The sequence below is a fragment of the Anguilla rostrata genome, chromosome 3, assembly GCF_018555375.3.
Source record: "Anguilla rostrata isolate EN2019 chromosome 3, ASM1855537v3, whole genome shotgun sequence".
Lineage (NCBI taxonomy): Eukaryota > Metazoa > Chordata > Actinopteri > Anguilliformes > Anguillidae > Anguilla > Anguilla rostrata.
Window position 1 is genome coordinate 62,343,571 of NC_057935.1, and position 12,851 is coordinate 62,356,421.

General features: G+C 43.7%; 1 protein-coding gene across 5 annotated transcripts in view; it reads right to left on the reverse strand.

The window, feature by feature from the left end:
• Positions 1–2,205: 2,205 nt before the first annotated feature.
• The window catches only part of fgf13a (fibroblast growth factor 13a), a 125,218-nt gene continuing 114,572 nt past the window's right edge, over positions 2,206–12,851 (reverse strand). For all 5 annotated transcript variants that reach the window (XM_064329187.1, XM_064329186.1, XM_064329185.1 and 2 more), the window contains 2 exons: positions 9,354–9,552; positions 2,206–4,620 (listed from right to left, as the gene is read on the reverse strand). In XM_064329187.1, the coding sequence (XP_064185257.1) occupies positions 4,484–4,620; positions 9,354–9,552 (336 nt within the window). In that variant the 3' untranslated portion in view covers positions 2,206–4,483. The remainder of the gene's footprint in view (positions 4,621–9,353; positions 9,553–12,851) is intronic.

Here is a 12,851-nt window from a genome sequence, read left to right on the forward strand (position 1 = left end):
ATTGAAAAAAAAAGTCAGGGATATAAACACATATGATTTGTACAAAAAACACTTACAGATTTTACAGAAAGCAAAAATAAAACAAAGAGAGACAGAAAGAGTGAGTGAGACTCTAAAGAGAGTGAAAGAGCGCATGTGTGAGTGTGCACGTGTGTGCGTGCGTGCGTGCGTGCGCGTGAGCGCAAGAGAGTGTGATTCGTTTCATCTGCTTCATTAACCTGACAATGTGTTACCTTTCTCGGAATGAGAAAATGTCCCAATTTGGGGGTGTAGGTGTGCAGAGATGAGAGAATTTCATTCCACGTAATGAATTGGAATGTCTTTTCTAATGAATGTGGTAAAAAGAGAGAAGAGGATAAGGATAAGGAAGGCTGAGGGTAGTGTGGGAGATGAGCCAGTCCATCTCCTCTGCTGTAATGCAGGACATAGTCATTATCACTGCCTTCACTCCTGCCTGTAGCAATGACAAAGACTCAAGGTAAATTAGTATTTGCAGTATACTTGGACTTCTGAGTATGATTAATGTAATTCTTGTGTTTGGTTTGCTATACCCAAAAGTTTTAATTTTCACTTTGTAGTGAGTTACCAGTGTGTATTATCTCATTAATGCAGTCTCACTCATAACTTCAATGCCACTTCCTGGTAATATGTAATTCATATATTCTTAATATGTTTTTCTATGAAGTTTTAGAATGTAATGAAATGCATAAAAATCAAACAGTGATAAATTCTTTATCAAAAGCCTTCCCATTCCATATTTAAGGTTGTATTTACTGACATCTTATGTTTAAAAATGCATCGTTTTTATGGAAACATGAATTCACAGCATCAATGTTCATGTTTCCAAGAGTATCGTTAAAATAAAAATAAAAAAATTCCTGCATTTAGAATGTTAAATTGAGCATTCTCTGGGAGAAAACCTGTTATGTAGAGTGTCTCTGTTTAATCTCTTTTTCCAAATGTCGAATCATATCTGATTACAATATTTGTGTCAGCACTCCACGATATCTGATTGTGTGGTTGGATTGTTATCTACGAGCAGGGAAATGAATTCACAGTTGGGCCAGCTCTTTGCACAAACATACCTGCTGTGCACTAGAACGGTCTAATGTACTATTGTAGTGTTTGATCTGTTCGTAGAAAACACATCTGATGAATGTAAAGGGGGTATTGAAGTTTGTGTCTCTGATTCCAGCGGGAGCATACAGTGGAATGGTCATGTGGCTCGCTACCTGGTATGCTAATGAACTGCTCTCCAACATGCAGAGCTGCTCTCCATCATGCTGAGCTGCCTGGCAGTCCAAGCACTCCTCAATCTCACTTCTGTTTATTTTGTGCTTGCATAAGGAGGGCAGTTCTTTTCTAAACATGGAGGGGGGTAGCATTTGTAGCCAAAACATATTTTTTAAAACAGATTTATTTTTTGAAAATATAAAAAAAATCTGAATTGTTAAGGATTTTATAATATAATTTGCATAATTCTTTTTTTTTTTAAATGCAGATGTTGGATAGTCAAATATTGCAAGGCTTCCTACCAAATTGACAATGACTTTTCAAAAGATTTGTACCCAAAAACAAAAACAAAAACAAAACAAAAAAAAACATTAGAGGCTTTTTTTAGTCCGACATTTTAATCTGCTCGTGAGCTGCTTGTGTTTAGCCCTGAAACAAATCCACCATTACAGTGAATAATAAGGCCAAATACTGAGAAATACAGGCAAATGTGTGTATGTGTGTGTGTGTGTGTGTGACTTTGGACATTTCTGTCACAGAAAAAGAGACAGATATCACACGTGGAACAGCTCCAGTGTCAGGCATTTTGGGTGAGAGCAGATTCTTCCACCGTGACCTAGGGGGTAAGCAAACTAGCGTCGCATAAAATGGTTCCCCATGGCGAAAGCCGCAGGGACCTGGGCAAGGCAGGCAATTAAAAGGAGAATCTCTCCTCTGGTGTAATTTGTCTCTGTCCAGCGAGATACTCGTTCAGATCCTCCGGCTCAGCATTTCGCTCCTCGCTTATGAAGGATGAGGTCTCCCTCAGACGGAGGCAGAGCGTGTTTCACACAGAACGCTGTCAGAGAGCAGGTCTCCCGTTTCTTCGACATTAAGAGCACCAGTGCGTTCTTTCACTACATTGGTCATATTGCAGACCAGATGCCAGCCAGGACTGATGCCAATATGCATGCATCCTTTTTCATGTTGTAGTTTTTTTTTTTTTTTTTTTGGTTTAATAGATGATGAGAATGATTTTTTTTTTCCTGTGTTCTTGTTTATGAAAAAAATAAGCAAGAACAAAGAAAAATGATTTTCATTAGCTACATGTCTCTGAGCACCTTTTTCCTTGAGATCCTTATGAAACCAAATACTCTAAGCAGGGGTATGCATTATTCATAATTATTAACATTATTCATAACCAATGTTATCCAATGCGTGTTTAATGCAAGGACAATTTCAATATTTTTCCCTGAAAAAAATTTGTCCATTGTGCACTTAATTTTTAATGGCCATGTTATGAAAATCAGGGCAGAATGCTTCTATTTTGAGAGCGGCACATTATTGTGTTGTAACACTCAAACAAATGTGTGAGCCAAAAAAATCCAAATCAAACATAAAGCACTATATTTTCTGTTGAATGCGATAACCATACCAGTTCTGGCTAAATGTGTATTTCTGGTTATTGCCTGTTTTTTTGAACTGCAATCATGTAGTGAGTTGCACCCCAAAGGATGTTATTCTGTCTTTAATGCATTGATTTCAAATTGGACAGCATGACTTCAAACTGGGAGAAAAAAAGAAGCTTGAAGACACTTTTTAAAAGTATATCTTAATATAAACATTTTATTCAGTGCATTTTGTGTATACAACAATTAATAAACAACTGGAAGGTACCAGGCAGAATACCTGCTTGTACATGTTGTTTTATTGTCCTGGTTTTGGAACACTTGATCCAACATGGGTTAATACACAAAGCCTACATCATGCAGCCTCTAGCCCAAAAGTCCTGCTGTCTCCCATGCAACAGATATGTTCACCTATAACAAAATAAACGAAGGAAAAGAACATCCCTGCAGCATATACTGTATGAAGGAGATATGTTGCTGAAGGGGGAAAGAGTACTTTGCCCACAAAAAAAGGGTCTTTGTTGTACACCGTCAGTTGTATATGCCCTGTACAAGAAAGGGAAAAGTTTAATCTTTTTTTCATTTTTACATTTTTTTTTAACATTTGTTCACTTTTACAAATATGACATCCTATAAAATGTTAAGCCACCTAAAAGTCCACAGTATTTTATTTTATTTTATTTTGTCATAGAAAAATCACCACAATGAGTTTATTCATTCACTAAACAGGGTCCTCGGTGGGCACTGGTTCACCATGTTTCCATGGCGATCCGTGACATCAAATCCGTTTTACACAAAGAGAAGGCGGGGAGGGCTTGACACGACTACTCGATTGGTTACAGACAGTGACAGACAGAAAACAGAAAGGGGCTGGACACTTACAGTAACAGTCGTCTCATACGCCAGTCTCATTGCATACCAGCAAAAAAACGAACAAAAAGAAAAACAACCAATTCCTACAATACTGAAACATTAACGCTCACATACCGTGCATCACATTCCTCTCTTTTTTGCCCTTATTTCTAAATGTACAGTAAGAAGCAGAATCCCACCGCTCTCCGCTGACGTGTGACAGCTTAAAGGGACACTCACAGTTCTGTCTTTGGTGTGCCGGGACCCCTTGTTGAAGACAAGGCAAAAAAAAAGACAAACACTGAGGACGGGGGGAAACAAGGGGAGAACAAGAAGATTCACCCAGCTAATTCCGAAATTGACAAAATTAGCAGGCAGAGCTGCAGCCACTCAATGTCTCGTCCAACCCCCCCTACAACCCGCCCCCCCCCCCCCCCCTTATTTTTCAGATCAGCTGAATGTTGGCTCTGTCGGAAGCAGGAGAACTCTGCAAGCGTGCACTAAGGGGCAATGCAGAGAGTGGCCGGGCCGTACCTCCTAACTGCAGCTCTGGTGGGTTGCCAAACTGGGTGAAACTGCTAGGCTATCAAGAACAGGACTGCTGCTCTGCCACTGCACTGAGCAGAGACTCTCTCTCCTCTTGCCCTGCCTGACACACGTCCACAAGGTGCCCTGGTGTGCTCTGCCTTCTCAGGACACTAATGAACCGGCTCCACAGGACAGTGAAACTCCAGAAGAGCTAACTGGTCAGATTTCATGATGCGTGACCACAGCGGTTAATTTCTGCTATTTATTAACTTATTTTGTCATCGTTGCTGCTGCTGTTGTTGTTGTTGCTGCTGCTGTTGCTGATAAATGGGCGGGCCTAAATCGTGTGTGTGGTTCTGCTGGTGGTGTTTTTTTGTTTTCCGTGTTTGTCCTGAACCGATGAGGGAACGGCGAAGGCCAGAGGAGTCCGCAGGCGAGTGTCGGGCGTCCGCCCTGGGGGGGTGGGGCCCCCGGTTGCTCGGCTACGTGGCCTCGTGCTGGCTCACCACCTTGCCGCCGTTCAGCACGGCCGACGCGCTCCGGCTCTTGGTGGGCGTGCCGCTGCCGGACCGGGAGAACTCCGTCAGGTCGTGGAGCGAGGGCTCTCTGTACATGGCCACTGCGGGATGGATGGACGGACAGACAAACAGACAGAGAGGCGTCAGACACCGCGTATCCACCCCCCACTGCGTTTCAGGCACAAAGGGCTTTTCTCCAGAGCATGGCTCCCTAACTCTGACCCTGGAGAGCCACAGAATATCCTGTTCTGTTGTTCAGTATATAACTGACCTGATAAAGCAGCTGAATCACCTCACCTGGTTTTTAGGGTGAATACTATTACACCCTGTTAGACCCAGGTTGGGAAGACCCAGGTCTGCCCTACAAGATAATGACATCATAAAATTCCATGACACCCAAACTGATAACACCAAGGAACACAAGGATCAGGTGCAATGGTCCTTCAAGTCAATCATAAACATACAGAGGCTGGCATTCTGTTGCAGACGAACAAGAGGAAAGTGCAGGTGCCTATTCATTAAAAATTCCACAGGAAATAAAAAGGACATTTGTGTTTGGTTTGAGAAAGAAATCTAGAACCGTAAGTGAGCCTAAGCTGTTGCTTCCGGACCATGATCTGAAAACCTAACCATCATTCTCTTCCTAACAATTTATGCTAATTGATACTGTATGTGCTTTGCGGTCTATCTGCGGTGTGAACCCACTATAACTTACACAGAAGGCTGTAATGTGAATCACCCTCATGTCCGTAAGTCAATTAATCCATCTACTGGGGGAGAAGGGAAACTGCTGGAATCAATATTTATTACTGGTGGCATTATGCAACGGGATGCCGAGCATCGATGCCAAAGGTCGAAGGTTCAACTGTCAGGCTTCGCCGCTGTGTTAAGCTGAGGGGCGCACAGAGCTGCGTTTGGAATCCATTAACGTCTCCGCGATGCTGAGTCTCTGAGCTGTGCAGTCTGAGCGCTTCTGCCACAGTTTGCCGAGCTCACTCCGGGCCTGTGTGTGGCTGCCTGCCTCCCAGATCGTTAGACCCGGCCCACTGGCCCCCATCGTGAAATAATCAGCCGGACAGGCTGTTTGTCTTTTGTTACCGCTGCTTTTTGCATCTCCCATAAGAGTGACCCTTGAGGGGGGTTAAATGTAACAGCCTTCTAAATGTACATACTGGGGGGTCAGCACAAGTTAGCCTTTCATATGGACTCAGGGGCTTCATAGCAGTGTAACAATACTTGTTTCCTTTAAGTCTCTGCATCTGCGATGTGCTGTAACAGTTGTAGACTGAATAAATACACCAAGAAAAATATCTGAAGTTGTGTGCTGGGGGTCAAATAATACTGCAGAACATTTTATGTCTTCAAGCTCTTTGTTTTTATAAGCATATTCAACATTCTTTCATTTAAAAACATGACTTTACATAAATATAATTTTGAAAACATGAAATATTTATTCATAAATAAAACCTTTAAACCACCACAACCTCTCTCCATTGTATTGCTGACAGCCAGACCACACGTACTGCATTAGTCCTAGTGCAGTATCACTCTCCATCTCGCAATACAAATTACAAAACACTTGAGTGTATCATTATGGGAATAAAAGCTGTTTCTCACACATACCCTCCTGACACACACACACACACACAGTCATATTGCTCACCCAATGGAATCCTGTTTGTATGTGCTTCCATACACGCACAGTCAGAATTTCACATGCTTATCCTGCTCACACGTGTGTGCCATGTGAATGGTAAATGGACTGCATTTATATAGCGCTTTTATCCAAAGCGCTTTACAATTGATACCTCTCATTCGACAGAGCAGTTAGGGGTTAGGTGTCTTGCTCAAGGACACTTCGACACGCCCAGGTCGGGGTTTGAACTGGCAACCCTCCGACTGCCAGACAATCGCTCTTACCTCCTGAGCTATGTCTTCACATAAACACAGGCAGGCGCACACACGTAATCCTGTTTGCAGACCATCCTGGCTCCAAGGCTACAGCGGAGGTTCCGGTCGGGCAGGCTGGGCTGGCCCTAACGATGCAGGCGGAGCCCGGCCGTGCTAATTAAGCGCGGCGCGCCGAGGTCACCGGAGCGGAACTGGGTCTCAAGCAGAGAAGCTCTGTTTCGGCCGAGCCGCCAGTGCAGAGACAGCTCCGTAATTGGTCCTCTGCACCGCGCCACGGTTCTAGAGCCGCCCGCGCCACTATAATTTTTCTTTTCCCAACCGCGCCCCCCCCCCCCCCCCCCGAAACACAAGTTCTGCAGCGGTCCTCTGTGTATTCTGACCCATGTGGGTGGTGGATGGCACTGCAGAGCTTTGGTGCTCTCGCTGGGCAGCCGTGGATACGCAACGTTTCTGTGCAGGGAAAGCCGCAAAACCCAACGCCAACGAGAACTTCACATCTAATCTTTGGCAGAAACGAATGCAGGCCTGCCAATTTCTCCCTCTGACCAAACCCGTCCTCTGCAATTTATTCCAAGCTTCCCTCTAATTCATTTGAGCTATCTCCTTTCTCCGGACACAGTACAATGACATATATTCCTGATATTGCAATAGACCCATGAAGATCTTTCTTTGAATGTTGTTTCCCTGATTCTCTGTAAGAGCAAATGCATCACATTTGTAGCCATAATCGTAACTGTAACCCTAACCCTAACCCCACTTGAAGAGGCCACCAAAGCCTTCTTCAATGCATTAAACCAAGGAGGTATTTCAGATCTTTTGCCAAGAAGGTCCAAAAGACCACCTTGACTACAAAACTGGACACAAAAAAAATCCTCACAATCATCAGCACCTACTTGACACTCAGCCAATCAGCAAGCACAAAAATGAAACAGAACCTGGCCAGAATCTTGCGAAACTCAGACTACTACTCCAGGACCACAAGACCACCTCAGCCTACAAAAAAGCCAAGACTCTCAAGGACCATCTGGTAAGCAGCAAACTACCAGAAACAAACACTGTACCCACACAAGGCCCTGTATTTTACATACAGCCACTTAGTTAATAACGACACTACAAATCGACACACATAATCAAACAAACACTTACAGTCAACACAAGCAATTTCACATATCAGAATTTCACATATCAGATTCAGTAATATTGTTCATAATCGATGTGGACAGCCTATACACAAACATGGATGGAGAAGTATCTGGGCAACAATCCACAAGACAGCTCTTCTAAATCTCCTGGATTAAATATGACTTTGAATTCAATATGGTACTTACAGGTAAAGAATACAGCCATGGGTATAAAATTTGCACCAGCATGTATAAATGCCTGACTGGTGTGAGACTGCTTTACTAAAATTTCCAACACACAACTTTAGGTATCAATATGATATTTGGGGACTAGGACACATAGTTCAGATGACTTCAGACAGTTTATGCGCATCCTAAACACATGCCATATCACCATCACATACTCCAAATGTAGTGTAATAGCCATCTGGAAAAAATAACAATCTTTCCACTGGAACACAGAAAACTGACCTACTTCAAAAGGATAAAATCATACAAAATAATAAAACAAATGCAACATACCTAATTAGACAAAACCAAACAATTAATTGCACAACTATATATGTCATACAGTGCAAACTCTGACATAAAATATGTGGGAGAGATACAATTAGAAGTAGATTAGCACAGCACGTATACAACACGAAAACAATAGAGACACCCACACACACCGAGAGGCTCACTTCTAGAACCACGAACTGGGAATACAGACAAACAGAAGATATATGCAAGACAGAAAAGAAATGGATTCGCAAACGAAACACACGGTTCCCAGGAGGACTGAACAAAATAACCACAGGGATCACATTACCACAGGGAACAAATTCTTCCAATTAAGCTTGCAGCATACTGAATGGCCAGTGAAAACTTTTCTTGGTAAACTTTGAAAAGTAAGATTTATCCCTAACCCACCCCTAACCATTACCCAAAAAGTAACCCCAAGCATACTTCTAACCCTAACCATAATTCTAACCCTAACATTTCATATTCCCATGTCTGATACGTGCATACAGACCGCTTGATGAAGTTCAACCAGATTTTATGCAATGCTATTAACTAACTTGTAATAACAAAGAAGTCTTACATATAGACTTAAGAAACAATCTGCGCCAAGCTGCTGCAACTATTCACAAAGTTAAGACCCTTAGGATGCTTTTTAATGACTAAGTTCCCTGGTCTAGAGAACACAGCATTTCCATTAGACTTTCCTATTTTCTTACGTGCACACTGCCCCTCACAGAGACATGTTGTAATCTATTTTGTTGGGCATGCTGTTGATGAGAATAGACATATCTGGTTCCACAACTAATGGTGACTGGCTGGTAATATGCCTCTGGTCGCTACAGGTGCACATTTGACATAGAAAAGGTAAAACTTTCCATACGGAATAATGAACTATTCTAGCCACACTTCAGCTAGGCTAAGAATCAACTTACACACAGCTGGTGTAATTGACTTAAGTCTTCATTCTATGATTCACATCAACTTTTATAAGCTACAGGTGTCTGCCCTCCACTGTGACAACTGTACTTGTGTTTACACTTGTCCACTATGCATAGTGATGTCATCACTCTCCCTATGACCCCTCCCCTATAGTTACAGGGGCTCATTCAGTCTTCCTATAGGGACCTTGGGTCTTCCACAGTGAAATCCAATCACCTCTGAAGACAGGACAATGCACCAGTGACTGAAAAAATTCACGGCCTCACATCATTGGATGGTTCCACATACGCTGGACCCGTCTGTCTCCCAGTTGCCCCAGCGACAGGGGCGGGGCCAGGGCAGAGAGCACGGTGACTCACCTTTCAGGGGTTTGGGGAGGAAGTGGGCGGCCGGCTTGTTCTTCTTCACGTGGTTCCCCTTCATGATCTCGCCCTCTTTGTTCAGACCGAGGTACCAGCCCCTGCCCGACTGCTGCTGTCGGTAGATCATGGAGGAGTACGTCACGTAGTAGTTCTCAAACACCGACTCCTTGAACTTACACTCAGGTGTGAAGTGTTCCTGAAAGAGAGGGAGGGGGAGGGAGGGAGGGAGGAGGGAGACTTGCGTAAGTCAGGGCGCACTCAACGGAGCCTGAAGCAGGGATGGTAGCTAGCCTCTGATAGCCCTTTTATTTTTTACACATCACCAACTACAGCAAGAGCATTGGAGCAGAACTGAAATGAAGCCTAAGAAATAACATAAAGCCTCAGAACTGATATGAAGTAGCTTCAATGCACACACACACACACACGCATATATATATACATGCGCACGCACACGCACAGACAAGCACACACACACGCGCATTCATGCACACACACACACACACACACACACACACACAAACACACGTAATCGTGAATACATCATAAACTGCTCCTAGAAACCAATCTGACTCACGTTTAGGATTTGAACATAACGAGTTATTGCATGTGTGTCGCAGTTTCTATGCTCCACATGTGCACTGATTAACAGGTGGATGTGCCAGTTAGAAACAGAGCCAATGATGCAATGCATTGCATTCGATCAAATCTAAAGCCTCGCACTGCTGCAGCTCTTGCAGTCTCGCTCAACGCATAAATAAAGGATATTGCTTTTCATGCTGTGTTGGCGGTTTTGTTCCATTTAGGCTATTTAAAATGTTGCTGCATTTTATTTGCATATAATTCACCAGGGCGTTTGTGTCCAGCTTTCGATTCTCTGATTTACGCGCAATGCGCCTGGAGCGACTGAAGTTACATTTCCAAATAAATTAAAGTTTTGCGTAAATTACTGTGAATGAAAACAGGGTTTTTGTGATTGATGAGATCTTACACCGTAGGCTTCCTGCTAAGCAGATGGTGCAGCAAACTCTGGGCCATCTGAAATAATAACCTTATAGTATAAGCTTTCAGAGCAATGTGCTGGAAATGAATTTCCCCTTTTACTGTCAGAATTACTGCATGAGGTATTATGTTGGATGTGATAAATATATATTTTTTTCACCAGAAATACACAATGACATTTCTTTTTCTGTTATCTTCAATATATATATAATAATTAAAATATAAATATGTGTACTGCAGTACCCTCTGCAGCAACTGGCGAGTATGTTAAGCCATGCAAAAGTGTAGCATCGATTTAAAAATCTTTTTTATATTTGATCTTCATCTTAAATACCTACAGTACTCACTGGCCTGAAAGAGCCAGGCAAGCATGCACACACACACCCACGCACACACACACACACACACACACACACACACACACGCTGCTAGCCCGCTCCTCCGGCAGTCAGCGTACACCGCGAGCGTAAAACGGAGTGCTTGTGCGAGTGATTCTCTATTCTTTCATTTGCAGATCTGACAGGGCCGCTCCACTTCCTCTGCCTAATGAAGCCACGGCACACTGAAGTATCAACACTGGCACCAAGGCCACGCTTTCCACAGATCTGCGTGATTGCCTTTCTCTTTCCTCCTCTACCCTCACCCCCCTCCTCCCCCTTTCTGTCACTCTCTCGCTTTCTCTCTCCCCCCTTTCTTTTTCATTTCCCATTTCTTTTGTTTTCCCTCTCTTCTCTTGTATCTTTTTCTTTCTCCCCCCCCCCCCCCCCCCATTCCCCCACCATCTCCACCATCTTGGCTCTCCCGCTGCCGCTCAAGTCTTCTGAGCTGTGAAACGCACTGCGCTTCAAATGCAGGCTGATTGGAAGCTGGTACAATGGGAATGCTGATGTGAAGTGTGACACTGACACATTGATTTCCTGTCACACATCTGCCTGGGCAAACTTGCCCGGGGAGGGCAGGGTGAGTCCTTGTACAGGCACTGCATTTAAACCCAAATTTATTACTAATGCAGCATGCTGTCCCTCCTCGGCTCGGCACAGAAGTGATAATTAGTTGTCAAGACGTTCTCTGACCCAATCCTTGTCTTCAGAAGAAACTATATATTCATTAATTCCATATATTCTATGAAGAAGAACAGCCTCCGTTGCTGCTCAGCAGGAGCCAACTATAGGGGAACAATGTGTTCTCTTGTATTTCTGAAATGCAGAAGAATTCAAGATCGCTCCCACTCCACTCCAGAGAGACTGAACTTCTGTCACCTGGTTCTGATCCAGAGGGTGGCTGAATATTCAAATCTGGTTCTCCCATCTCTCCTGAATTATTCACTAACTCACCCCCTTAGCCTACCCGCCGGGCTCGGACGAGGTGAGGGAATGCGTCCCGGTGACTTACAGTGGGCTGGTGACATCACACCGCCGCAGGGACACGCCGTACGCTAAGCTACTCTTTAGCATAATGCCCTGGGAGTGATTAATGAACGTCCAGCCTTTTCTGCATTGTAACGCAGTGGAGCCTGCATCGATCAAAGCGCTAACTCTACCGCGGCGGGTCCAGGCATCTCACTCGACGAGTCAGAAAAGTGTTCTGCTCTTCGGCTTCGACTTTAAAATCTATGAGAGGCCCGATTAATTATTAGACCACTCTTTCAGGGACATGCGAGATTCTAGTGAATTTTAATGATAAAACTAAATCAGTCAAAGAAATGATGTGCTGAAATCACTCCGGCTTCAAGGATCAGCCTCAAACCAATAGCATAGATTCACTTAATACAACACCAGTCCAGCGGTAGCTGTAGGCTATGCCTCATCATAAATGGGTTGAAGTGTACCTGTAGCATAACGGCTAGGGAACTGGGCTTGTGACTCGCAGGTGATAGATTCAGTTCCCAGGTGAGGCACAGCCATTGTACCCTCGAGCCAGGTACTAAAGCCGAATCGCTTCAGTCAATATCCAGCCGCGTAAATGTAAAATGTAATCTGTGTAAGAACATCTGCTAAAAACCGAAAAATAAAAAAAATTAAAAACATAAAATGTAAAAATGACAGCTGGGATTGTTTCATGGCAGATAAGCAGAGGTCCAGGGCAGCTGAACTGGGCAGTATTACATGTCACAGTCTGAAACGATTACTCAGGGAGCGTTGTGTAACTGCTCCCTTTACAACGGGGAGCTCTGCTTCTGAAGGTCAGACTCATTAAAGCCAAATAAACGGCAAAAAACCAAATATTAATCCGCTTTCCGAGAGGATTGGATTTAAAAACTCTAAATTTAAATCTTGCAAATGGTAATTAAGTGTAATTACCAATGGAAATATCTGGAACGGAAATACAAGGCCGGTAGTGAGAACAAGAGCGGAGGGGGACCGAGAGAGCGGCTCTTCTGCATTAGCGGGCTGATTGCTCAGAAAATTCGCCGGAGCACAATCAAACCGCGGAGGAAAAGCCTTGGTGCTGGAGAAGCGGTAATGACAGGGTCTTTCTGCTAATGACTTTGAG